Source organism: Onychostruthus taczanowskii, unplaced genomic scaffold (assembly GCF_017590055.1).
Source record: "Onychostruthus taczanowskii isolate IOZ18803 unplaced genomic scaffold, ASM1759005v1 scaffold53, whole genome shotgun sequence".
Lineage (NCBI taxonomy): Eukaryota > Metazoa > Chordata > Aves > Passeriformes > Passeridae > Onychostruthus > Onychostruthus taczanowskii.
Genome location: NW_024502902.1, coordinates 4,152,510 through 4,180,287, shown reverse-complemented (window position 1 = coordinate 4,180,287; position 27,778 = coordinate 4,152,510). Strand labels below are relative to the sequence as shown.

Sequence of the window (27,778 nt, the reverse complement as noted above, 5' to 3'; positions counted from 1 at the left end):
GAAGAACTGAGCCCAGAATAAGCAGTGTGGGATCCACAGAGCAACAGCCTTTTACAACACCAGTCACCTCTTATTAAAATTATCAACTTCATCAGACTGCACCAAGACCCAGGACTGCTCCTCCTGGGAAAGAGAGGTAAGAAATCAGCACGGAGTTTGTGGTGAAAAGCAGGAAACAAACATCCCACAGGAGTGATTCTGGTGTGCATGAAAATTACAGGGACACTAGTAGTGAGTAAGAAGTGACAGGTCTGTTATGCATGCTACAGTTTGTGTCTGCCTATGTCCATTTTAGCTGGGTGCAGTGATTAACAACTGGGGTGACAAACAGAAACACAACCAGCAGCTGAATTCAGAAGCATGCAAGGGAGGTAGTTCAGAATTCTGTTCATGAATGGGGAGCTGTAGGGAGAGCGTACACCCTGATGGGAGGATGGAAAACTAAGGTGCAATAGCTCTGGGCAGGTTGAATAAAGAATATCTTCCTTAGGTAATCTCCCTCGGGGTGCTCAGGCTCCAATTTGTCAGTACAAGTGCTCTCCAGAGCATACAAAAGCAGGTTCATTGTCATTCATTCTGATGCCTGCCTATAAAAAGGGAAATGGTGCTTAGCTGGTAGAGGATAACACAGGGAGTCAAGAGAAATAGGGTTTAATGTTTATTTTGGACTGCGGTTTCAGCTTTTTCTGGGCAAATGAGCTTTTTCCTTAATTTAGTGTTATTTAGAGATAACATTAATTGCCTGAATTTCTATGACATTTTGAAATCCCTGCACTGTAACTATATAAAATACTAATATAAACTTTCTAGCATCAAGCCAGTACATAAAGCAGAAGGTACCACCAGGAATTAATCTATGCTTAAGCATTTAATAAACTGGAAGGAAAAGATGTAGATTAAAGCCAGCTGGAGGTTGTTTGTCTCCTCATTCTCTTCTGATTGATTTTGCTTTACTTAGTACATGAACATGTGGTGTCTCTCTGTTTCCTTTCTACTGTCTTTAATCTTTTTCACTGTATGAGCCCTGTGCTCCCCCCTGCCACTCCTGGGTGTCAAGGCTGAAGTTTCTTTCCTTTTCTGAAGAGGAAAGGAGACAGACTGTGTTGAGCTAGGGAAAAACTGGACTGAGGGGATAAGAAGAGAAGGCTCAAAACAAAAATGTAAGCTCCTAGTTCAATGGCACGCTCTGAGTCAGGTTTGCAGCAGAGGTGATGAGTAGCAACTCCACAAATCGAAATGCTGAAAAGCATATTTTGACTCTGAGGGAAATGCAATGCAGTTATGAAAGCACAGGAGTCCTCTTGGCTGAATGCCTTGGCAGGTGGAACACGGACAGTGTAAAGTGGTCAGGTCCCTCAGCACGCATGTTTTGTACAGGACATAAAAAGCATTTGCTCAAAATGTGTAACTGTGCTCTCTCCCAGACGCTTTTGCACTGAGAGAAAAAGTGCAAAAGCTCTCTAGCAGGTGTAAACCACACAGTTCACTTGCCCTCATGCAGCTACACTGGTCCATCATGGCCTGAGGAGCTGCCTCACCTCTAGATACTGGTCCTGGGTGGTGAAGTCGCTTGTAGTTTTTACAACTCATCTGTTTCCCTGCTCTTCTCCGCCAAATAAATAAGCCTCAGAGGGTGAAAATAAGCATTTTTTTGTCTGCCCATGGATGCAAAACAGTATTGGACTGGCTAGGGATAGTGTAAATGGCAGTGTTTCAGAGACTGAATATGGTATTTCTGCACTATTGGAGACAGGTCCTGTGGTAAACAAACACAGAATCCAGTTCAAATACCAGCTGTGCTCCTTGCTGTCATTTCTGCCACAGCAATCCCAACAGTACCATAATTCTGCATGTGTGTGCCCATCTAAAGTTGTGTTCTAGCATTAATCTGGGTCTAATATTAGGCTGTCCTTCCCTCTGAATGTAATTCAGAGTGTAAGCTACTCCGAGGAGAGCATTGCATTTTCTTTTGTGCATTAGGTAGGGCTGAATATGCCATTGCTGTGCTGCAAATTATGGCAATAATAATAAAGAGTCGTGTTTTGCTGTTTCCTTGGGCTATAGCACAGAGCTTGTAATGATGCTGGATCAGAATTCCAGAGACTTCTTTATTTAGCAGTGACTGTACCTTCACTGCTGCTTTGGTGCTTAGCACATGTTAAACAACATAAAATATTTTAAGCTCTTCCCTGAGATAATTGTCAGCTACATAAAAGCTTTGGAGATAAAAGTCACTCAAGGGAAAGATAGGAATCCAGATCTGGACCCAGAAATTATCTTTCTGTGTACATAAAGTACTTGCATTGTAATATTAAATAAACAACACCTAAGTTAAATAAATGGCACAGTGGGAACTTGAATATTCTTTAATAAGAACCTAGTAACCAAAATAAACTCTGCCCAAAGTGTGCCTCCTTTGCTGTAACAGTCAGCTTTCCCCACACAGGGGCTGTATTTTTCTTTCAGCACACAGTTCATTTGAACTGGTACATTAAAAAGGTCTGAGCAGCACTTTTTCTTTCCTACCAAAGTTTCCTGCATCTGAGTGCTGTGTCAAAATGCAGTCTCCATGGTCTCTAGACTCATTTTAGATGTCATGGGTTGGAAATCTTGTCTAATATCTATTTAAGATGTCCTTCATCTTTCCTCCTGCCTGTACTTAGCACCCGTGCTTAGCAAAGCCAGTGGTGCCTGCACCATCTGTATGTATAAAGACTGGAGCTCCTAAAAAATCTGTGTTTCTGCAGTTCCACCCATTGACAGCCATCCTGCTGCAACAATGATAGTTTGCTTATAGGGAGTTCCCACACTACCCGGCCAAACAGCAGAATTAAAATCTGTTTTCTCAAAGGTCACTGGAGGCACAGATCTTTGAATTTATCACCAGCCAGTGCTATTTTGTGGCTCACGCTCCCTGCATCAGCAATGAATATTGCATGGGACCAGCTATTTAAAGTTACTGAGATGTCTGAGATGTTAAGCATGATTCTTGTTTCTGTCTGACTTTTGGCTGATCTCAGAAAATAAGTCTTATGCACAGTTCCTATTTAGGCAACCAAATGAAGCAATCTAGGTTCTAATGGCAGCTGCAGTGGCTGCACTGGGGAATCTGACCTCTGTGTTTATGTATCTAAATGAGAACCAAATTCTACTGAAAAATCTGGTAATGTGTAAGTGACACAGATGGTGGGAAGGAACCTGGTGTCTCAGTTGAAGAGCAGCTGATAAATTCAGCCCTTAGTGTTTAAATGTAACAGCAAAGATCAATTCAGCCCTTAATGTTTAAATGTAAGAGCAAATTACAATTCCAAAGCATGTTATTTTCAATGTAAATGCCTTCATTTTTATACTACTTTAAAAGAAAACAAAGAACAGCAACAACAATAAAACAAAACCAAAACAAACCACCTACTCACTGAAAATGAGACTGAAAAAAATCTCTGTATGGACCACTGATTACTCTGCTCTGTTGTGCAGGACTGTGCTCCAGAGTGCTCTTTTGCATTTTTGTGTTGAGGAGCTGTCTTATTTTACCCTCTGTTTGGTTTCTGATCTTTCCTCCAACTCTGCTGTTTCCTCTTTCAGGACCAAGCAATGATGAAGACTATGTCTGGTGGAAACTGCAACCTGAACGTGCCGGCCAAGAACTCGTACCGCATGGTGGTGCTGGGAGCGTCCCGGGTGGGGAAAAGCTCCATCGTCTCACGCTTCCTCAACGGCCGCTTCGAGGATCAGTACACTCCCACCATCGAGGACTTCCATCGCAAGGTCTACAACATACGGGGAGACATGTATCAGCTGGACATCCTGGACACCTCTGGGAATCACCCTTTCCCTGCCATGAGGAGGCTTTCCATCCTAACAGGTGAGAAAGTCGGGGGGAAGGTCAAAAGGTGAAAAGTATAGCCTGGGTATGACTGGTTTTTGGGAAATAGCGAAGGGACTGCTTGATTTACTGCAAGATGCATTTCTATAGAGAGATATTTCCTGGCTGGCATGTTCCCAGCACTATAAGGAATGCACTAGCCACAGTGGAGAAGACCAGTGGGTGAAGGTCTGAAATTGAGATTTTCCCGTATCCATCTACCTTCCCCTCCTGCTTCGTACTTTACTTCATACTTTGTAAATTCACCATTTATTGATGTCACAAATAAATGGCTGAATGCAATTCTGTGGGTATAAAGAGCAGCAAAGGGCAAATTAATCATGTTGTTGTAGGACACATACAGTGAAAAATAAATATAAAATGCACAGAAAGAGAATTCTAACCAAGAAAGTCCCAAGTATTTTTTTATTCCGAAAATTTCCAGCCTGATTTCCTTGATTTAACATTCCAGTAGAAGGATAGCTTTACTTTTACCCTTTCTTCTTAATCTGCATCTAATCACATGTGTTTAAAGAGAAAAGAAGGGGAAGTGGTGGGACCATTTTGCATCTTCTCACTGTCAAGCTGTTCCTGTTGTGAGCTAAAATATATTCTTTAATTATAAAAGTGACAGCAGATGTGTATTCGGCTATTATATTTTCTTCCTCTAGCCAGGTCTTATAAGCTCTCGGAACATGAAATATAATACATCCAAGATAGCTCAGCTACTTTTGGGGGCATAAAATAAGCAGGATGGCTTCTGTTGCAGTGTTGGAAACAAAAAAGTTTAATAAAAGGCAAAATAACAAACAGAAAAACCGACCCAAGTGCAAGAGATCTGCTCCTGGTAAAAACACCTCACAAGAGCCCTCCGTTCCTTTGTTCTCTTCTTTTTCTACCCAGCTGGTCAGGTGGGATTTTTTTGGCTTCTATCCAAGTAGCTGCCCTTAAGTCTGAGGTGAAGTCTTGGGTCCTATGAGGTGGCTTTTCACCTAACCGATGAGAGAAACTTCTGGGCTTCTTTCCTTTTTTGGGAGACAAAGGATAGTTTTGTCACTCTGTCAACAAGGAGCACACTCCTACATTCGGCCACAGCTCACAACAAACCTTATTTCTGGATTCGCCATCCACCTTTCTAACTGGCCAGTGAAACATGACATTCACATCTGACAAGGCTACAATCCATATTCAGTGAGCTCCTAGAATCAGTTTCTGGGATGCAAATGTGAGCTTTAGTCCCTGAAAGCTCTCTTAGCATGTTCCACATGAGTGACATTCAACAGGCAATGATTTGCCTTATTTTCTACTTGCAAAAGGAATTGTAAGTCAGGAAATGTCAAAAGGAAATGCCAGGGGATGTGTGTCATTTATGTATTAGGATTTTTTCATGGTCTGTTTCTCTTAAGGAAATGCAATGACAGCGGAGCGCACCGAGAAACCTCTCATTTCTGACTTGAGTGGTCAGGACTGATTAGCTGTAAAGCTTCAGTTCAGGTGTTCCTTCGTGTATTGTGTAATCAATGGGTAAAGGCTGAGTGGCTACCAGCTCTTCACTCTTTCTGGCGTCAGAACAGGATGTGTTTTACACAGAGATACAAACGAAGGGAAGTAAAAAGAAGAGCAATGCAGCAGAGCTGAGATAGAAACATGTCTACAAATGAGATAAAAACAGGCAATAACTTGCAAGCCCAGTGCAAACTAGGAATGCAACTGGATATGACAGGAATAACATCATAGGCAAAAGTAATTTCCATAGCACTATAGAAAGACGTGGGGAGTTAAATGAGAAGAACTAAAGTACAGCTGAGTGAATAGTTGCCAAAGGACCAAACAAAAAATATGGGGAGGAGATGGAAATAAAATAATTGCTTTTTTAAAATTTGCTCCTCTGAAACTGGCTGTGATCAACAAGCCTTTACAGTATCTTTTTTTTTTTTTTAATTGCAGGGGACGTTTTCATCCTGGTGTTCAGCCTGGACAACAGAGAATCCTTTGATGAGGTCAAGCGACTCCAGAAACAGATCCTTGAGGTCAAATCCTGCCTGAAGAACAAGACCAAGGAATCGGCTGACCTCCCCATGGTGATCTGTGGCAACAAAAATGACCACAGTGAAATCTATCGCAAGGTACGCACTGACGAAGGTGAGAATCTTGTCTCCAGTGATGAAAACTGTGCTTACTTTGAAGTGTCAGCCAAGAAGAACACCAATGTAGATGAGATGTTTTATGTCCTCTTCAGTATGGCCAAGCTACCTCATGAGATGAGCCCTTCCCTCCACAGGAAAATCTCCATCCAGTATGGTGACACTTTCCAACAGAAATCCTTCCGGATGCGCCGAGTCAAGGACATGGACGCCTATGGCATGATCTCTCCCTTCGCACGCCGGCCAAGTGTCAACAGTGACCTGAAGTATATCAAATCAAAGGTTCTCAGGGAAGGGCAGTCCAGGGAGAGAGAGAAATGCACAGTCCAGTGAAGGAGGCTTGCGCTTCTGTCTGAAGACAACGTCCAAACGTCCACATGCAGTGCCTTAAAGAAAAATGGTCTGTGGAAGCAAAGAACAGGCTCATCGGGTTTATTGAGAAAACCCAACACGGAGAAATGATAACTTCCTGTGGATTCTGCTGAGTCACAAATGTAAATAACATCATCCTTGAAGATGACTGGGAATAATCATACAGCTGAGATACAAGTGATTTTTTGTCTTTGTAATGTAGTTCCTCTTCATTCCCCTTTTTGTTTGAAAAATACAGTCCTGAGAAGTAAAGACATTTCAACCTTATTGTTACAAAGAAAATAGATCAAAAATGCACAGAAGGCATTAACAGTGACCCAGCATGCAGCTCTTACTAAGAGAGAGGAGGTTATATGTGTGTGTGTGTGTGTGTGTGTGTGTGTGTGTGTTTATCTCTGTGTGCCCATGTGTATGTGTGCATGCATGTGTGGAGCTCTCCTTTTAAAAAGTGGGACTTGCATTTCAAAGAGCAGCAGTCTTAACTGAGCATTCCCAGATTGGGAGTGGACTCTATATATGGATGCATGATTTTCACTCACTTCTGAGGGCACCTAAATTAAGAAATTGGTTTTATGTTTGTTGGGACAGTTACCATTTCACATTGACATGATTGTTGGTTTGTATTATAGATTTTATTTGGGATTTGTTGGGGTTTTTTTATTGTCTGGGGGTGGGCTTTTAGCAAAATCAGATGGCAAGTGCATTTGATATTAAACAGTATCTGCTTTCTACCAGTGAAAGGTGGTTTTCTTCTGTAACACTTTCTAATATGTACATTGAGTGAAAGTGAAATTATTCTGCAAAAAGCCAATGCATTTGGCTGCTTTGCAAGCCTGGTGTGATGTTGTTTCTCAAAGCAGCCACACCAATTCTGAGTTTCATAATACAAATGCCACCCTTTGCCTTTCTGGCCACTGGACTAATGATTTCTTCCTCTGCCTGTATCAGCTGAGAGTGACCAGACTTATATGTAGAATCAGACCATTTCAGAGGCAGGATTTGATTCTTTTTCAAAAATAAGAATTGAATGGTTATAGGCCCAGCTCCTTCATATTTCTTCTACTGACATGCTTCTAGTAATTTTGTTCATGGTTTCCTTCACTGTCCAGGAAAACTTGCCTTGATCATTTGCACTGCATTAGTCCTTCAGAACAGAAGCTTTGTCCTAGCTGTTCAAACAGGACTGAACTGACTGGTCAGATAAATCTGGGGCTGTCCATTCACTTCTTTCCTTTCTCAGGCTTTCTTATCTTTAGTTCTCTTCCTGTTCTGCTTCTGGCTCTGTTGTTTGATGAGCTCCTGTAGCCCTCAAAGTCCAATATATTCTCTCAAATGTGAGCTTGCCACTCTTCCTGACTGGAATGAGATGTGTGCACACATATCTGTGGGCAAAGCATGGCCCCAAAACAGTAAACAACAGTAGAATATATATGTTATATATACCTCAGAAAGATCTTCAGATAAATTGTCCCTCCCTCACCCTCAAGTTCTGTGTTTGGCTACATCTGCCTTGCTGTGTCCTGGGCAGAGCTGTGAGCTAGTTTGTGCTATAATTTGACAGGAAACCAAGAATGATGATTGTCTGTAAAAATTAGCCTCTGGGATACAAAGTCCCATATTCATTTATCAACTCCACTCCACCCTTCATTGGTACTGTATTGGTAAAATACACTGTTCTTTTATTCCTGTTGCCAGAGCAGCACCTTTCTGACCACTTCTCCCTCCCTATCTATAAATATGTATATGGTTTATGATTAAACCTGATTTATTTATTAGCTGTGTCCTGGTTTGGTTGTTTGGTTGGTTTGGGTTTTTTTTTTTAATTTCTCCAAGAATAACAAGGAAAGTCCTGTATTCATGTTGTGCAGGTAAATCTAGGTAAGTGAGTTCTGGGTTAAGACCAGACTGAGAGTCCTGATGAGGTCTCCAGTAAGTTCTGAAAGGGCCTTTTATGTCCTCCAGACACCAGGGGCTACACATTTTCCTATTTGGAACAGAACTGTGTCTATACCCATATCTATCTATCAATCATCTTTCTGACCACTAACTTATATATAAAGATATCTGCAGAGGCAGACATCTTTCCCATGCTGCCTCCAAAATGAGAGAACAACTCTCTCCTCCCTACACAGAGCTGATGTGTTGATCCCTGGTGCAATTTAATGTGGTCTCTGCAGAGACATCACTGTTTATCTCAGAAATCTCTCCAGGTTACCATCTGTACCTCCCACTTCTGTGAGTCCTGGTCCCCCTGAGCACATCCTCACCACACCACAGACTCCCCACCAAAGTGCCTCAAGGACATGGAGTGGGTTTGAAGATGGAGTGAGAAAGGCATAAGTAATGGATATTGGTTGGGTTAAGGGACTCTGGAATACTAAATGAGAACTCTTGCACTATAAACTATGCACTGCCTTACTGACCCTGCATCCACTCTCCCTGCCCTGCAGGATAAAGCTGAATTTTTAAAGAGCCTTCAAAATCAACTCTCTGTCTTTGTCTTATAACATTGACCTTACCATTATTTTCCCTATTTCTCTGCATCTCCAGAAACACACCAGATTTCTTTCACCAGTCTTTTCATCTCTTTCTTTCACCAGTCTTTTCATCTCTTTCTTTCACCAGTCTTTCCATCTCCACAAACACACCAGATTTCCCTGGTGTGTTTTCCACAAACCCTTCCATGTTTTCCTATTCCTGCCTCTTCCACCATGGGCACAAAGCCACCCAACATGGAAAACCAACATTGCAGTGACAAGAGGCACAAGTGTAGGGGAGGCTGAAGACCAAAGAGCAGGGCTCACATATGCTGGATGCCACAGGAATGCCAGTGAGCCCCAGCTGCACAGTCCACCTTGGCCAGCTAATGCTCAAGGTGAGAAGCATCTGAGAAACTGGCTGGGAATGAAGGTGAAGCAGCATTATAGTCACCCACAAAAAACAAATGGCAATAAGCAGATAATCTTATTAAAGTAATCCTCGTCTTCACACTGCATTTTGTTACTGATGGTAATTGCTTTTGAAGTTAGATTTTCATGCTCCTGAAGACGTTTTTTTTTTTTCTTTTATTGTATCAATACAGTCATTCTATTAATATCTATATATTATTTGGGCTCTAGAGGTGCTTACAGCCCCTAAACCAGACAGTATGTGTATCAGTTGTTTAATCACAGTTAGCAGCCATTATGTTCTGTGTAAAGGCCAGGGACTGGGAAGCAGAGAGCAAGGCTACCTTCCTGCACAGGGGACATAAGGTAAGGCAGGAAGAGGAAAGAGGAATTGTTTCTTTCCTGCTAACCACTGAATGCATCTGGCTGTTGAACAGAAAAGGGAAGAGCTTTATGGGAAACTCTTATTATGTGTGTTCAGAACATGTGACACCCTGAAAGGAACAAAGAAGAGACCTACAGCCAGGTCTCAGAGGCACCAACAAAAAGAGAAGCCTCATTTTTTTTTTTTTTTTTTTTTTGGGTTTTTTTTTTTTTTTTTTTTTTTTTTTTTTTGGTTTTTTTTTTTTTTTTTTTTTTTTTTTTTTTGTTTTTTTTTTTTTTTTTTTTTTTTTTTTTTTTTTTTTTTTTTTTTTTTTTTTTTTTAACCTTTGATATTCAACAGACCTGCATGGAACTTACTGCAACCCAAGAAGCCATGAAAATGCACAGGACTAAGGGCAGGTCTGGAGGAAGGAATCTGTCTGGAAGAGATGCTAAGAGTACCCTTACTTGGTCTTACCTGGTATAATTAATTTGCTTTATTCCCACAGCTACCTCATTCCACATTGCAGTATATAAACCCCATCACTACTGACGCAAAGCCTTGCTTAGGGTTTTTTTGTATTTACTTTCAGGACAACAAGCAGAGACCCAGCTCAGGATCAATCACAGCCCTGGAACAAGACTGAGATTTAGTTCTTATATTGCTGCACACAGCAAAATAGTCCTTGTCCTGAAGAAATTACCAATCAACACATAGGAGCTACGATAAATATTGGCAAAAATCTAATCAAGACACAGGGTCAGTACAAATCAGGAAGGAAGTAGTGATCATGGTGAATTAAGTAGAAAACAATCTGAGGGTGGAGAGGACAGAATGAAGGCCTGTTCTGACATCCAAAGGATTAAATTAGGTTTCTGCTCTGAAGGATCCCCAGGAGAGCTGCTGCCACCAGGCAAGCCTGATGCAGCCTCACAAAGAGCACTGCCTCCTTGAGACCCTGGGGTCCAATATGTCTGATTGTTTGAGAGGTCAAAGGTCTTCCACAAAGGCAAGTAGGAAATGGTGGGATAATTTTTTAAAGGGCAGCACAAGAGAGCTTCAAAAGGGTACTCACAAAGGGTGAGCAACAGGAGGTTGTCCAGGTAAATAATCAAAAAGATAGACTAGAATGTAAGCTATAAAATGTCCCTTTCATCTTTATTTCATACTTCTCTATGCACAAGTCAAAAAGAAGACATTTTATTTAGACTTTTTGTCCTTCCTCAAATGTTAGCTGCTGCTTACTGCTGTGTAGAACCCACCTCCCACCTCTCATTACACCTTTTTCTGCCTTAGATTTACTCTCCTGTCATCTACCTTATTATGAGCTGCTTTGCTAGCCCTGTCCTAGTATCTTGGCTAAGGTAGAAGGTTGCAAGAAAAAGTGGTTTTGAAGTAACTGATGATTATTTGATTTGATTTGAAATCAATGTTACATTCAGGGGTTTTATTAGCATTATTGTTTCTGTAAAATTACACGGTGGCAGGCTCAGATTAAAGGATCTCCTTGAAAAAGTATATAAAACATGATAAAATGTACATTTTCCCCCACTGGTTTCTATAGCAACAGCCTTTTCTCTGCACTCAGAAAGAGCAGGGAATTTGCAGGGGGAAGATGAGTAACAGTAGCTCTGCCCAGCTCAGATCTTTCACTTCTGAGTCCTCATGGGAAATTTTCCTCCCTTCAGTTTCTCTTATGTGGAGAAACAAAGACCACCAGCCAGTGCTGCTTTGCAGACTACTCTATGTCTTGTAAAGCTGTGGGATGGATATTTACCACAGACAAGAAAGTTTTATTGCATGATTTCCGTTTCCATGATGTGATTGTCAGCTGGGGCATTGCCCCTGGCACAGCGCCTGATATGGGGAATACACACGGCAAAGTGCTATGAACCAACTGCTGTACTCAGCAGGTATGGTTAGAACTAACCGTGAGCCTTGACCATCTCCACTCTTCCCCATGCCTGGCAAGCTCAGTCTGAGCCTGAGATTTCTCAGAGAAACATTTCCTTTTGACATCATGGCAACATCAGCCAAAGACCTTTCCTTGCCTCTACCATCATTGGTCATCCATAGCGAGCAGAACGACACCAAGTCCCAGGCATCGTGTTCCTAGAAAGTTATTGACAGCTTGGAAAGAGACCAAGAACTAGCAAGAAAAACATTTTATGAGCGTAAGGGGATTGACTTGAGTAAGCCTTAAGAAAACTCTGAAAGGGATAATTCTGTGCTATGCAGGCAAACAAACTCTGAGAGAGCCTGGCTGAAAACCCCTTGATGTATTTGAGAGGTGGAGATGACAACTGAGACAGCTCTTTTTTTAGAGTTGGACAGGGGGATAGGTCAGTGGAAACAGGAGTATTAAGCAGGAAAATGTAGGCAAGACAGCAGAGCAGATCTTCAGGCAGTGGAATCTACTGGAAAATTTTTTTAAGAGATGTCAGGAAAGTCCCATTAGGAAAACACTGTGAAAAACACTGAAACCTACATGGCCAGCAGGGATAACCTGGTGCTGGCAGTGGGCTAGGCCCACTGAGCCAGTGGGTTTTCTTGATCCCAAACACTTGTTTCTGTGATGGACCCTGAACCCAAGTCTGCTTCAAAGAAATTTCCTCAGACTGTCTGTCCTACTGTAGACTCCCAGTCCCACAAGTGGAGGGTTGGTAGTTCACTGGTCCCCTCCCAGCAAACCACTAACAACAGAGACAAGACTTCTTAAGTCAGACCCTGGCTTTCACAGCATTTCCACAAAGATTCCTGGACTGTTTGGAGCAAACAGCTCCTTTGGTGAATAGTTCATGAGCAGCTTTTTGTGCATTTGTTTATTGTTCAGGAGTATTTGATGACTCATTAATGCAAATGGGTCCTGTGCTTTAACTGGGGTGGTTAACTGAGATTATCAGTTCAGATTAAACATGACAACAAAGATGAATAAGGCCACTGCGTTTCAGGACATCATGTAGCAAAGTAAAATAACATAAAGGAAAAAAAGTCCAACTTGAGTATATGTCCTCATATTACTCTGACCTAGGGGCATTTCAGATAGACTGTATTTATTCAAGAGTGCCCTCTCACAAGCATTTGGCTTTCAGCAGTTAGTACAGAACGCTAATTCACACATAAAAACATTGAATATTTTGCATTTTTTCGTAACAATATCTCTTGAGTCCATATTTTGAGGTTAAAAAGAAGCAAAACAAAAAAAACCCTACAGTTTCCAGAGTTGTGGTCAATGAAGGGGTGGTGATGGACAATTCCTGCTGCAAGAAACAATTCCTTCACACATTGGGACCTTATCTGGAAAACTGGGCAATTCTATTACACTGGGACTTGTGGTCTTTCTGTTCTACTAAAGCCACAACAAACCACAAGAATCACATTTCCAGCAGTGGAGCTGCATCTTGCATTTCAGAACCCACTAGCATCAGGACTGTGACACATCCCAACTAGCTCTTCAATGTCTTTGAAAAGCTTTCAGGAGTTTCAGAGTTAAAGTAAGCTCAAGCTGGTAAAATAACTGAGTGTTAGGTAACATGGGTTTCTGTCTTCTTCAGGTCAGAGATCTAACCACCCCTAGGAAGAGTTCTACCAGTTTCCACACCCTTTAAATAAATCAGTGTCTTGCTTTCCCATCTCTGAGAGAGGGCAAATAGCACTCATGGGATAGCTGAGAGAGGATAAACATCATCTGGATTGCGAGGCACTTGGGTACCACATGATGGATAAACACGTTAAAAGGTGAAGAGGCAGACTGGAAACAAATATCACCCCAATCAGGAGCTGAGCTGCTGCAGTGCCAGCTACACGGGAGAGCAATTGCACTCTGCATAATCCCTCGTTTCTGCTCTACCTACAGGCTTGTTCTCATCAGCATCTGCTGAGCTGGGAAGTCCTAAAAGCTATAGATTAAAATGACACACTGGCAAGCCCCTGTCCCTCAGCCACTACCTATCTGTGTGCTAAGCAGGAGTGTGCTGTGGAAAGGTTTTAGCTCAGGGACCCTTGGATGGATGCACAGCATACCATTTTCTCTCATCCTCCCTCTGCTAGAAAAACCAGTGTCTCAGGAAAATACAGCCTTGTTAAACACAACCTGAGGGGGTTAGATGATGGCATGGGTAAGATCAGTGGCAGTGCTTTTGGCTGGTCCAGGGCAGAATGTGTCATCTTTTCTGTCACAAAACAGTTTGTTCCTTGCTGGGTGGCTCACTGCCAAGGTAATAAATAGAAGTTTCTAAAAAGAAATAAAAAAGGAAAAATAAACAGAGAGCAATGACTTGTTCTGCAAATTGATGGGAGACCTGCCTGAGGCAATGGATAAGGGGTGACAGGGATGAACAGCTCTCTTGTGGAGTCTTATTAAAGTGAGGAGCAGAGCTCTTCTCAGATACTCTTTATGAGATGCTGCCATCTGGGAGAAATCCAGATTGCCAATTACCAGAGAGAACAATTCCAGCTGGCCACGACACTGTCAAAGCAGAAATTATCTCCTTACACAATGGCACTGACTCAGACTGCTTGCAACTTTTGTCAACTTTGGGGCAGTTACACAAGTCCTGCCATCAGCCATAGTGCTATTTATTTGTATTGTGGAGTCCTATCCACAGACCAGGACCCCATTATTCCAGACAATATACAAATGCACAACAAATAGGAAATCCCAATGTATGCAAACACAAGGGCAGTCCTGCTCATTATCTCCTGTACTACACAGCATCTGTCTTATATCCTATGATGGCTTCTACCTGTTTCCTATCAGTATCTTATCTGCAACCTAAAGTGAGAAGAAGCTGCTGTATGCAGTATTAAACCACCACTTTCCTGGTGAACATCTGAGATCTAATTATTTCAGTAAAGACCTAGGAACTACTACATTGTGGCAGTAGCAGCACCAAGACCTATTATAATTTAGTAATGCTCTTCCTTCAGGTGGTCTCACTGAAACAGAGAAAGCAGGTGTAAGGATTAAGCACTGCTTCCAAAAAGCTCATGGAATGGCTAAAATATTATGCTTGCGCTGGTTCCTCACAGTGTTTCCCAGCTGTCCTTGCCGAGGAGACTTCTCTTAGGCAAACAGAGTGTCTGTGTGGCATGTTGTAGCCCAGTTGTGGGGCCAGCCCCAAGACAGCTGTGGCCCATGGTTGTTCAGACCTAGCTCTGGACTGTGTCCTGAGACAGGCAAAGAAGCTCTCTTACACCAGGCTATCGTGAAATCTGAACCAGGGCAGGAAGTGAGGCAGCCATGCTGGCATTACCAAGTCGTGGCAAAGGCCTGCTGACTGCCCTTTCCTTTGCTGACCAGATAGTGCCTCAAGGAATGTCTGTCCCACTTCTGCCTGTGATCTGGGACCTCCCATAGATCTCAGGAGAAAGAAATGCATCATATACTGCTATGAGCAGGATATGTACCCACTTTGAAATACAAGTTGATGGAACAAGACATTTTTATCCATCTACAGAATTTAAATCTGAAAGCAGTGAAAAAGCACAAAGACTCCTCACTGACCCCACTGTAGAGCTGTAGCCCATGCAAAAGCTGCAGTTTCATCTTAATCTCACAGAGAGGAATACCTCCGGCACAGGCTTTGACAAAACAGTTCACAGTACCCTAAAATTTTGTTTCTTCCCTCCAGAGGATGATCATTGGAGAAAGGGGGGCCCTTGCATGGTAAAACCCTCACAGACAAAAAAAAAATCCAGCCAATGGAGAAAGCCCAGGCAGCAGCAGGACACTGTGCTCTGCTAGACAGTGAGCAGATTTGTAAGAAATTAACACCCTTGGCTCAAGGGAGAGCCTTACGGATGTTTTCTATCCCTTCTTGAGACTTCACGTCTTCCCCAATAAATTTTCTCTTTTTAGACAAGAATTCTGCCAAAGAGGAAAATGTCTGAAACCACCTCATTAATTAAGGAGCCTTGAGTTTTGATGATTTTCCATGGAACTTCAGACTCTGAATTGACTTTTGAAAAATAAATGAGCTTAGGCTCACTTAAGCACTTTTTCAACTTCATCCAAACTGGTTGAGTGAAGAAGGATCATTTAAGGACTGAGATTTATGAGGAGGAAATACTGTTGTGAAACAAATTTCCACTAAAATGAAAACTGAAAAAATAAGTGACTTTGGCTGAGAGGTGCTTTAGCAGTGAAAGTTTTCTTAGTAAAACAAGAAGTGTCTGAGAGGCCCTTCTGCTTTGTCATTCATTAACATTAGAAAAACTAAGAAAAAAAAAAAAGAGAAGCTTTCTGTTTCTTAAAAGAACTGAAAAAAGGAGTGTATTCCCAAGAGAAATGTTCAGTTTGCATTTTTTCCCATAGTATCTTTTTGTCCACCAAGAATTAAAAGAAAACGGAGGGTAGAACTCCAGGCATAATCTGTGCTCCCACCTGCATTTGTCTGACTCTGTATTCCCTACATCTATCTTTTACCTCATTGGCTATAGGAGAATATGAAGCAAGAACATATAAAGCAGCCAGTTTTGCTTTGACTAGAGATATGTGGGGTCCTCCAGGACCCAAACACAGTAGAACATCATCAGCAAGTGAGTGATAAAACTATCTCTAAATTAGTTCTATGTTTTGTGTCTACCACTATTCTTAACTAGGAAGGTCCTGTCCTCTTCTATTCCACTCCAAGTTTTTACAAAAAGCCCAGAAGGAAAAGAGTGTACCTGTTATTTCTAGCCCTGGTAAACTTCAAGTGAAAGGTTCCTCTTTTTTCTGCTTAGCCAGAATCAAGAGGAAATCAAATGGCTCTGTTGAGCTGTGCTGATACTGCCAGATACTTCCCCATTTTGCATGTCAGACTGCAGTGCCATGTTTGTGCCTCCTTGATGGCTTTAAGTCCTTGTCCTCGATGTATGCTCAAGCCTGTAACCAGAGTCTCCACAGATATGGCTTCCACAGCCTATTCCCTTTTGGTACGTCTAGGGAGGTGACTGAGGAGACAAAGGCTTTTTGTATCCATGGCAGTGACTCCTCTGCAATATGTTGTGTTCCATCTCAGAAAGCCATCAGATGTCATTTCATGCCATGTCACACAGAGTGACAAATTACTGCCAGAACTGAGGGTTTTCCCCTGTCCTGTCTTGCTTCACACAAGTCAACACTGATGCCAGGCAAAGCATTAGAAACTGTATGGTAAAGAGTGTAGATCACAGGAATCTTACTGAAATTCCAGGTCACCGTGCTTATCTTGTCTGTGTCCCATACAAGACAGAACTGTTTTGGTCTGCAGAGAAATGAAACTTGTGATAATACCCTAAAAAGGGACTTGTGATACGCTCCAACAGATCCAAGCCCCAGACCATCCCAGAAATAAGTGTACAGCCAGCCAAAATGGTTTTAACTTCAGAAGTGAGAAGTCAAGTGAGAGCATTTTGGAAGCCTGGCAGAACTACACCAGGGCAGTTATGCAAGACTCACTTGATAAACAGTGCTGTGTTCAAAGAGTTTGGTTCTGGGGTACTTACAGAAAAGTACAGCTGAGCCCACAGTTTAGGGTCAGTAGCCTCAGAGAGACCAGACTATGTTGGCACAACCCTAACAAGCTTCCAGGGCAAGTTTATGGACAAACTGGTCTTTGAGACCATGTCAGCAAGGCAGCAACATCACAAAGGCCTGACACATGATAACTGGTCCCCCAGTTGTCTGCTGTGACAGGAAACGTCAGAGGCTCATCCCTTGACATGACTCCAACTGAATATGGGCATTAAGCCAGAAACTGCTCTGTGATGGGATGTACTGCCTTGCCTCTTTGCCAGGGACTGAGCCTGTCAAAAAAGGTCAGGCCAAGGGTGATAAGAGTCAATCTTCAGGTTACCCCAACACAGTGAAAGACAATTTACTTCCTGAAGCCTGGAAGGGGCAGACAAGAGAAAACACAAAAAAGTGGGCAAAACATGGGAAAAAATAAGCAGACGGGGCTGTCACCGGGTGAAGATTGTACTGTGGGCAGGAAATGTCTCTTTGGGATAGTTTCAAAAGTTTCATTTTCTGCCTGTGTTCCAGAGGCCAGAGGCAAGAGCCTGACTATTTTTAAAGATAAGTTTGACGCATTATGAAGGACCTTTTGTGACATGATAGGGTGTTGCAGTCAGGAAATGGACACCCTGACCCAGGAGAGGCATTCCAGTGCTGCGCTCCTGAGCTCGGGTTCTGGACGCTACAGGCTCCACTCTTTTTCTCAGGAGGAGACAGGAAAAGAAATGAAAAAAATCCAAAAGCCAAACCTTTCATTTTACTCAAACAGAAATAATCCAGAGGGAAAGAGGAAACTTCAGGAAGCAAACTCAGATGAACAAAAATAAGGGTGTATGTATGTCAGATGTCCCCTTTAACTGAGTAGTAGTGCTATTCCTGGGATCTGGGGTTTGACATCAGGCCAGCAGTAGTAGCTGGGCACCAATGACCTATGACTTGCTGGGTTGATGTGAAAGCACAAGTCCATGCAAGGTATTCCAAAAGTCAGTGCCTCCAATTAGGCTGTGAGAGTATGTTGCCAAGGGGAGCCCATACTAGCATGTAATCTGATGCAAGCCCAAAAAGCTGGAGGTGTTGATCTTGAGTGCTAAACAAAAACACTGAAAACTAATACCCCAAAGACTTGGTCTTTTGTATCTGACCATAAAACTTGAGAAGCTGAGCAGTGGTTACAGAGACAACTTACCTGTTGGAAATATAGGTCTCATCCTCGGCTAGAAATCTCAACTGCTTTCCCCATCCTGGGGACCACAGCTTCAGAGTCCTTGCCTCGTCACAGAAACAGCAAATGCACATTCAGGCAAAGGGGCACTACAAAACAGAAGCCACCAAGAAAGCTGGGACAGTTTCCCACCTGGACAATAACAGTCTCCAGTGTTCTGCTAGGAATTGGAGTGACATAAGCCTCTGCCCTGCAGAGAGGAAGACACTGTATGGGAGATTCCCACTTGGTGTTCCTTTTTGCTCCACTCCATCAGGATTTATTCTGCCTCCATCTATCCTTCTTCTCTGGTCCACTGTCACCTCTCATCCTGACACAGAAGAAAGAGCTTTAAGGTGGAAACTGTGTTATAGAATTCATAAAATCAAATGCTCAGAAGTAAGAGCCATCTTGGTCATGACTGTATTAAAAATTAAATGGTGCCAGGTTGTGTTCCCAGACTCCAGAACTGAATCACCCACTCAAATTATAGTACATTCCCTGTCACTTTTTGACCCAGACCAAGGAGGGGTCCTACCAGACAATGTCTTTAAACAGTCTGTGATTTAGCCCAGGCCAGGAACAATTCTTCATAAGGAGTTTGCAGACAGCCACCCTCTTCTGGAGGGTAATGATGTTTAATGTAAGTAAATGCAGACCTTTCCATTCCAGACCTTTCCATTTCCGTTGGTTTCAGTGCCAGAGAAAGATCCTACATTTAGTTTCCTAGTACAGCTGTAGCCTACAGTATTGTTCAAGGAGCAGGGTAGACAAGACTACAGGGTTTGGAAATATCTCTCATGCAACCTGCTTATAGTGTGAAACAACATCATCCTTCACATCTCTGTGACAAAGAGAGCTGTGGCTGCTTCCTTCATCTCTGTCTCAGTTTATTAAATGGCTCATTGGTAAACTTATGGGAATAAACTACAACAGGCATGAAACTCACCTTTTTGGAAGGTATAGCAGAGAAACAGCAGCACATTTCTACATCTAGGGCTCTGGAGTAGCTAAAACTATATGTAGTGGGGAGGAGGAAAGGAAGACTGCTCAAAAAGAAATGAGGTGTGAGGGCAGGTCACACAGGGCAAGATTACTGACTAACCATGAGTCAAGGGTCTCATGCCAATTTACATTGCCCAGCTGATGCTATCCAAAAAGCTTACATGTACATGCAAGTCAAGCTACAAACTTTCAACTCCATTCATCTTTTGCATCAGAAGTACTTGGAGCACAACAGCAGTAAATTAGTGCCAGCTCTCCCACTGAGATAATTCAGAGGATCTTTTCCTGCCCAGCAGGGTCTGATTTTTCATGTAGATTCCACATTGTGATTAATATGGAGGCATTTTCTCATCTAACAGGGGGAAAAAGCCCCAAAAATACTCTAAAATCTTCAACAAATAGGGCTTTTTTAGGGAAAACTTGCTTTGTTTCTTCTTCTCTTCTCAGTGAACTATTAATTTAAATTAAAAACTGTGCCTGCAATGGGCAATGATACAAAGAGATTGATTGATCCAGCCTATTTCACCCTCATGTAACTTTTGGGGTACATGTACCTTCTGAGTGAGGCTTGTCAATCACCTTGGTACTTGATATTGTCCTTACCTCCCACACCACTGATTAGTGTCACTCACTGAACGAGCAGAGAGGGCGCGGAGGCAGATTCTGACAGAAGCAAGAAGCTTACTTCAAATCAAACTTGCAAAACACAGCCTAAGATTCATGCCATGTAGGTGGAGGGAGGAGGAGAGGAACACATCTTTTCCTTGAAGGACTCATGGCTTCATGGCTGCTTTTATTTCATGTAAAAAAGAAACTGTCTAGTTTAAGGAGGAGAAGAGAGAAGGTAGGTTGGTTTTTAGGACCACTGTGTGGTGCCTTGGTAGTAAAACAGCACAGGGTGAAGGGGTGAGGGATATACCAGGAAACTGCACTATTGTGGAGGGTCTCTGTGAAAGCAGGTCATCCATACCCATCTACCAGAGACAGCTAGATTGTTTTTATGGAATGATTTCCACATGGCAGGAGCCCAAGGGATTCTGAGTATGATAGAGAGGTAGGGAAGGAAGAAGGAGAGAAGTGGGAGGCTGGTTTTCACGTCTGCACATTGACAGCCAACATCTTGGAAGCTCGATGGAGAAGTCTTCTGGTAAATGTTGGCCTAAGAAGAGGTGACACACAGTAGCTAGAAATGGTGTGGAGCTGCAAAGAACTGAACTGGAATCTCTCCAAAACTTGAGCATGCCTGGGAATTGGAGCTGTGTTCACATCCTGTGAAGGGTTTATTTGGATGTTATTGAGTTGAAATGGGCGTTGGAAGGTCCTAAATTTTATCTGGCTGCGAACAAAGAACATCAATTATACCTCAGACTGGGGTGTGACAGAAATATCTGTGTTACATAGTGGTTATTCAGTGCATTTGGAGGCAGGACTTGTCTGGAGTGAGACAGAGATTTACCTGTATGGCATGGGTTCCACCTTCTGCAAAACTAGGCTGTTAATATTGCTGAAATAGGTACTGTAAGGCTTAGGAATGCTGGGAAAAGGGTCCAGGGAGCCCTAATACCCCAAAGTCAAACAATAGTGAGCCTGAACCACTTCCACTGATGGCAGTGAGATCTGAGTGGAAGAAGGGAGTAAGTAGGGAGGTTTGCAATGGGGTTGGACTGGGCTTTTGAAAGAGGCATATCGTCGGAGTGTTACGAGCTTTGACATCTGCGGGATGAGGAGCCTGGACAGCTACATTTTGATGTGAGAAAGGAAGCCTTAAGGGAAAGAGGACGTAAAAGGCAATGGAGGGCTAGGAGGGAGCTCTTAAGGGTAGGGACAGATCCTCCTGCAGTCATTCAGGGGAAAGAGAGTACTTGGAGCAGCAGCTGCACATCCCAGCATTAGTCACCAGCCCCCAGCCAGTGTGTCAGGAGCCCCAGCCAGCTTCAACAGCCCTGGCAGAGGCGAGGGGAGCTGCAGGAGCAGGGCTGCCCAGTGCCTGTCCTGCCTACACCCAGACCCACCTCCTCTGGCCTCTCATAAAAGCAGCAGATCCTGGACTAACCTGGCACATGGACTTCCATCCCCCTCTTGGGCCACTAACTACAACCCACAATGCCACCAGTACCCTTAGAAGGCCATTATGTGAATGCATACAATTAGGGATTACAACACAGCTTGATTCTGTACCCTCTGACACTCCCAGCAAAGCCCTGCTTGGGCAGGAGTCCTTTTCAATGCAGGGATGGGGTTCTCCACATGACGTTCACACTTTCAGGAACTGATCATTTCACTGCCAAACAAAAGCCATACAGCTGGATTCTGTGCACAAATGACTCCATCTAGAAATAGATGCCCAATTAAGGGAAAAGATGCTTCCAAAAATCATTTCATTTCCTACACTTTAGAAGCTTGCTTTCTTTGTTTCTTTCTTTTTTCTTTTTTTTTTTTTTTAATTGACTTTTCATGTTAATCAGTTTGGGGTTGGTTTATTTTTAACTGAGTTTGTAAATTCCTACACACTAAGCCTCCAATACACAAAGAACAGAATCTGCTATTTATCTTTGTTTTTTAAATTGCAGAACAGCTATCACATTTTCCACTCCATCTTTTGTCTCAAAGACCTTCATGCCATTGTAATTCAATAGACCTAAGATCTGTTTTTAAGGGAAGCTGCAGAGCTCAGAAGATCCAACACCAAGCAGGCCCTGTGAGTTTCTGAGTGCTCTTAAGGACAGTCAAGAGAAGTAAAAAGTTTTATGATGAGGCTAGAACAACGATCTAGCTCACACCTGTAATGAAGTGCATCCAACAAATGACCTGTAATGGGGAAAAAAAAATGAGCGTTCACAGAACAGATCATTCTGCCCAGCAGAGATCCCTACAGCCTCATGGAAAATCATTCCTTGGAGTTAGTGAAGACAGCAGGACACATGGAGAAAGGAAGGGGAAGCTGCTTAGAGCAGGTTCATGTCAGGCAGGTGTGATTTCTTGGCCTGTTTTCGTGCCACATCTTTCTTCTGGGCTTATCCATTTTCAATAGCTCAAGACTACCACTCTTCAGTAAATGCTGCAGTTTGATGGAGAGTAGGGTCCCCATCCTTCCCAGGCTGCCAGGAACCAAAAAGCCTCCTGGAAAAGCATGTTTTGCCAGAGTGTTGAGCTAGAATTGCCCAGCTGGTTTGGCACTGGGTTTCATCAGGATTTCCACCCTCTTGCATTTCATTGTCCCTCATCTGCAAACACCTGAGCCTTTGGTACAGGGCAACCAAAAAACGCAGGAGAGGTCAGTGGGGCAGGTGGAGGTGTCAGTGAGTGCCAGAGGATGGAAGGAGAGGGGAGATGGAATTCTCCTACACCACGCTCAACACGGATTTGAGCCACGCTGAGTGTCAGCGCGCTGCCCCTCTCTTGCGGGTGAGGAGAGGGGCTGGGGATGTGTGTGGGAGCAGCAAAGGGATGGGCCAGCACGCTTTCCCTGCCGGGGGCCATCCAGGGAGCCACCCTCACACTCCTCCACCACGGCTGGCAGCCGGGATCCCCCCGCTGCTCTGCGCTGCTCAGCCGCCTCCACAGCTCCGCACAGCGCCCCGGGCTGTCTGTGGGAGACGACGGGGAAGGGGTGCAAGAAGCCAAATAAAAAACAAACCCAAAAAAGAGAGGGAGAGGGAGAGAGAAAAAGGAGGAAAAATCACCCGGCCCCCTCGGCGGGGGCGCGAGGCGCCAGGGCGCCATCTCGTGGCGGCTCCCCCTCAGTGACGGCCCCGCGCCATGTCCGCGCCAGGGCGCCCGCCAGTGCCCAGAGCTCCATCCCCCCCGGAGTGTCACCAAAATGCGAATTCCTGCACATAATGCAGAAATTCTGATTAACTGGATTATTTGGAGGGTGGGGGAGTTGAAAGGCCGGGAAAGCGCTTCCCAGCGTTTCAGCAGCAGTCATGAGCCTGAGCAGCGGGTTGAAAGCGTCCCCCGAGCTGCGGCTCCCACCCCTCAGAGGCCCCGAGGCTGGCACCCCGCTGTGCAAACACGGTGGCTCCTGGGGCGGCCCCTCGGCCGCAAGGCTCGGCATGCTTCTGCGGCTCCCGGCGGCCCAGCCTTCCCACTTTTTTCCCCCAATTTTCTGACAAACTCAAATCAACAAACGTCAGTTTGTTAAACATCGTGCTCTAACCGCTGTAAAGTCCGGTGGCGTGCTGGTAACTAAAAGCCTGAGCAACCATTCCTTTGCTGCATATGCCAGGTGGGAAAATTCTCAGCTGAGGAATTGGATATCGCTAAGGTCTTCATCTATGGGCAGCTTGCCTTGGCAGTGTTACAGGAAGGTTTCCATGACCAATCATGGAAATTCTGGTCAAATGAAGAGGGAAGGCAAAATAAAAGTCCTTGTGAGCAGCTGTCAGGCAGCTACTGTCCTTTGTAGCTCACCTCAGAGTGCTTGGCTCTCTTTCAGAGAAATGATGATGATCCCAAAGCTCAGGAAGAGAAGAGGACTAAATGAGTTCTCAAGTTTTATTCCAAGCTGAAGTATGGCAGCAGAACTGAAAGCCTTCGTCTCTGAATTAATTGTTCTTGACCTTCTTAGTCACTGGACTTGATGCAATGACTCACTGCTGACAGAGTATGACCATTTGCATTTGAACTTTTCACAGGGAATGGTTTGATGCTGTTTGGCTTGACTGGAAATCTGGCAATCCAACCCATTACATCTAGCAAAACGAGGGAAGTCTGTTGTGACAGTATCAACCACTACATCTTATGTATAACTCAGTGCTCCTCAGATGACATTAGAAAAATAGATTTGGGGTTTTTTTTCTTTAGAAAGTAGTAGAGATGATCTGTATCATCTGGGGCAATTTTTTCTGTCCTTCAATACAGCCTCCCTAAAAAATTTCCCTCCATAAACTTCAAGTTGAGCTCACAATGAAACTAATGTCAACTGTGTCATTTGGGACTATTTTCTGCAACTGAATCCAGTTTTGTTGCAGTGCTCATCTCCTTTCTCTGACTGTTTTCTAAGCCAAGCCACCTCCTATCCTGACACCTTCTACTTGCTAGAATCACTCATTGAAGTCCTTTGTGTTATGGTGCCTACTCCTACAGACTGAGCACACTGTCTTTCACAGTTACCCAAAGGAGTTATGTGAAGAACAAGTAGATCCATTTGAGTGTATTTTGTGTCTGACAGTTTAAAGCTGTGTTGAGTATATGAGGCCTGTTATTAAATCATGTCACATTACCTTGTGCAGCAGGATGGAGCATCTGGAGCCAAATGAGCAAAGTCTGTCCTTGGTTGGAGTGACTGTCCCTTTCTGGAGCAGGTTAAGCCTACAAGAGAAACAGCAGGAGTCAACAGCTGCACGTCAGGCAGGCTGTGCTTACACCCAGCTTTCCTAGAGGAACTTTAGAAGCTGCACCACAAAACTGGATGTGGTCTTCTCAGGTGACTTAAGGAATGATAGTTATGCTCTTATTTTTTTACATTCATGGGGAGTGAAACAGATTAATTTTACCTTATTGGGAAATTATCTCAGTGCAACCCTTACTGGCAACAAATGTCAGCTCAGCAAGGTTGTCTACAGAGCACAGACTATTTATCTTTTGTCTCTTGTGCTTTGTCCAAACACTCAGCCATTCCTCCACAAATTATAATAAAAATTATATGATGATATTTTGATACCTCAAATGCATCAAAAGGTTTACATTGAGGAAGTTGTGGTTTTTTGGTGGGTTGTTTCTTTGGTTTTTGTTTTTTTTTGGTTTTTTTTTTTTGTTTTGTTTTGTTTGTTTGTTTGTTTTTTTGGGTTTGTTGTTGTTGTTGTTGTTGTTTTGGTTTGTTTTTTTTTTAATAAATGATGTCCTGTGGAAGGCTGGGGAAGATGTTCTACAATGAAACTCTGAAACCATCTGAATGTGGAATGACATAGCCCACCACGAGGTCTGTAATAAAGAAGCATGTTGAATCTGAAGATATAAATGTCCTTTCCGTGGTTCCAGTTCTCATTTCAGTGTCTAATCAGATCTCCAACATCTGGCTAGATGCTGCTGTGTGAGCAGCTGTTCCACATCTGGGACATTGGACAGTAACAATTAACTGAATGGAAGAAAGAGTCTGAGCCAGGAATCCCAGCTTTAGAACAATCTTGGTTTGAAAAGAACTTTAGGATTTACTGAAGAGTTGGGAGGAAGAAATCCCACGTTCTTGGGCCAAACAATATCTCCTCCAGTAAGGTATGTGACAACATCCCAAGGAAGTAATGACAAGAAAGAAGAACTAGTCAGTGCTAGTTGAAGTGCTTTTTATTCCCTTTCTTATTTTTCTTTGCTCAGTTTCCCAGAGAATTTGTTCTTGACCCATCTGTGCTGTGGTACCAAACATGACTCAAACTATTACTAATGTCACCATTTACAGTCTTTCTCTGCAGCCAGGGTGGGCAAATATGCTTCCCATTTCTGTTTCTGTCGCAGGCCAAATCCCAATTACTCAGGGAAAAATAAGCAAATGAACAAGACATGTCATGACAACTAGTTTAGGCCGTATGGGGCAGTTGTATTAATTCCTCCATAGAATAGTTTTCTCAGGACCCAACAGTGCACAGCACAGGAGTAGAGCAGAACTTGGTATCATCCCTTGCCACTAGTGTGTCAACTGCACCACTCAGCTTGGTGTCATCTGCAAAATTGCTGAGGATGCACTTGATCCCACTACCTGGGCCATTACTGTTAAATTGTACTAATATTGAACAGGTTTGGTCCCTGTATGGACTTATGAGGGTTTTCTATGGACTTCTGACCACAAGGGTCAGTGCACACTGCAAGGACACCACTCTGCTTTCTTAGGCATACCCGGTGCATCTTTTGCTCTTTTCTCAGTTTGCTCCAGTCCCACTCCTATAAGAACAGCCTAACTGGGAACAACTCTTGTTGTAAATATGAGCCTTATTTTACACAGTAATTTGTACCAAAAAATTTCCTATCCAGAATTCTTAATAGCCATCTATGGTATCCTATTAGGCAGAGAAACCCTGCACTTGGCCAGCTCTGACACCAGTCAGCCAAGTGCAGAGGATGAGATTTAAATAAAACAGTTTATTAAGGAAAAAAAACAAACAAACCAAAGCATCTCAACAGTTCCCCAAATAAAAGTGTCTGGCTGGTCCCCCCTGATTTCCTGCAACACTTACCCACCCATGCAGCCTCACAGTTCTTGTTTAAGGACACTTGCGGAGATGAGAATGAGTTTGCTACTGTTAACAGGGGACCATGGCTGGCAGTCATACCACGTGGATTTAGCCATGACATCTTTGAGGATGCAGAGGCCACAAGAAGAGCAGTGTCTCCTCCATGAATGCCCTGTAAGGGGGAGAAATGAAAGAGAGTGAATATGAAACAGGGACTCTAAATGGCAGCAAAACTTCCCCAGGAAACCTAGCACCAAGCTCCAAACCAGTGAAGAAGGAGAAAAAGCCCATGTGGCAGGAATTTGGTAACTGTTGCTGAGCAGAACAGAGCCCACCCTTTGCACAGCAACAAGAGCTCATTTTGACTGATTTCCATGGATATCTGCTTCCACTACATCTGCTGTGAGGAATTGCAGTTTGAAGGCTTTAAATAGATCACAGTTATTGCCACAAAAGGCACTAATAAAAGGGGCTTATACTTCAGCTGATGAATAGATGCAGAGCTGATTTCCAAGTTTGTACTGCATCATGAGCAGAAAAAAAATCACTAACCCTAAGCCTGTGGCAAAGAATTTGCTGCGTGAATCCAGGTCTTTGAAAAGTCTCACACCCACTGAAATTGATGAGTATTGAGAGGCCATGTACATTTGGGGGTCTGGAATGAAACATTTAGTTCTGTGTATTAACTCTAGCCTTTGTGCTGTACATACACACACGTACACCCACACACATGTGCTCCCATCACAGACTTGATTGTAGGTAACTGTAGGCAAGCACTTCCAACAGGAGGGAAATTAAATGCCCGAAGAAAGGTTATTTTTTAAATTCCTTTCAAAGATGCTCTGCCTTCAAGATACAAGTGATGTGTCTCTCCTCTCTTTCAATAGACACTCTCTAGTATGTATTATTTCTTATCTCACCAACACCAGTACTTGAAAGGATGCTGTACTCTGCAGCACTTACTCTGTTTTGGTCTATTTCTAACATTGAGAGGCTATAGCACACTTTTCTCTGTAATTAACCCTTTACTGAGGGTGATGCAGTGTTGTCCATCTCCAACCTGACTGTAGATGGAAAGAAAAAGTATTGCCTCCATTTCTATTTTTCCCTACTGTATGTTGTCAGAAGAATTGGAACTGAAGACTTCCCAGTTATGAGCTACTGTCTGTATGAACAGGGATGTGATGCAGTTGGGAAAAAGAAATGTTTCTTGACCATCCTCCGTAAAATCTGTACATTCCTTCCAGCCAGGCACAGCTGCAAGCTATCCTCAAAACAGAGTAATAAGGAAAG

General features: G+C 43.3%; 1 protein-coding gene and 1 long non-coding RNA gene across 4 annotated transcripts; one reads left to right on the top strand and one right to left on the bottom strand.

Annotated features, from left to right (window-relative positions):
* RASD2 (RASD family member 2) lies at positions 1–9,102 on the top strand. Of its 2 annotated transcripts, XR_005953543.1 has the most exons (4): positions 1–136; positions 3,586–3,865; positions 5,813–6,503; positions 9,007–9,102. XR_005953543.1 is itself a non-coding variant. In XM_041416702.1 (3 exons), exons 2-3 carry the CDS (start codon positions 3,595–3,597, stop codon positions 6,340–6,342), a joined length of 801 nt encoding a protein of 266 aa, XP_041272636.1. In that variant the 5' UTR covers positions 1–136; positions 3,586–3,594; the 3' UTR covers positions 6,343–8,156. The 2 variants fall into 2 exon arrangements, 1 of the variants encoding a protein (XP_041272636.1); XM_041416702.1 differs by lacking the exon at positions 9,007–9,102 and having other exon boundaries at positions 5,813–8,156.
* LOC121342341 lies at positions 3,645–26,653 on the bottom strand. Of its 2 annotated transcripts, XR_005953544.1 has the most exons (4): positions 26,489–26,653; positions 24,545–24,632; positions 18,300–18,424; positions 3,645–3,770 (listed from the first exon to the last, which is right to left on the bottom strand). It is a non-coding gene; the product is annotated as an uncharacterized LOC121342341 (long non-coding RNA). The 2 variants fall into 2 exon arrangements; XR_005953545.1 differs by lacking the exon at positions 18,300–18,424 and having other exon boundaries at positions 3,667–3,770.
* Between the last annotated feature and the right edge of the window lie 1,125 nt (positions 26,654–27,778).

Excerpts from the sequence above, each read along its gene's own strand:
- RASD2 (XM_041416702.1), top strand. The coding sequence starts at position 3,595 with ATGATGAAGACTATGTCTGGTGGAAACTGCAACCTGAACGTGCCGGCC. Across the intron at positions 3,866-5,812 it reads GAGGCTTTCCATCCTAACAG|GGGACGTTTTCATCCTGGTG; the intron begins GTGAGAAAGTCG and ends TTTTAATTGCAG.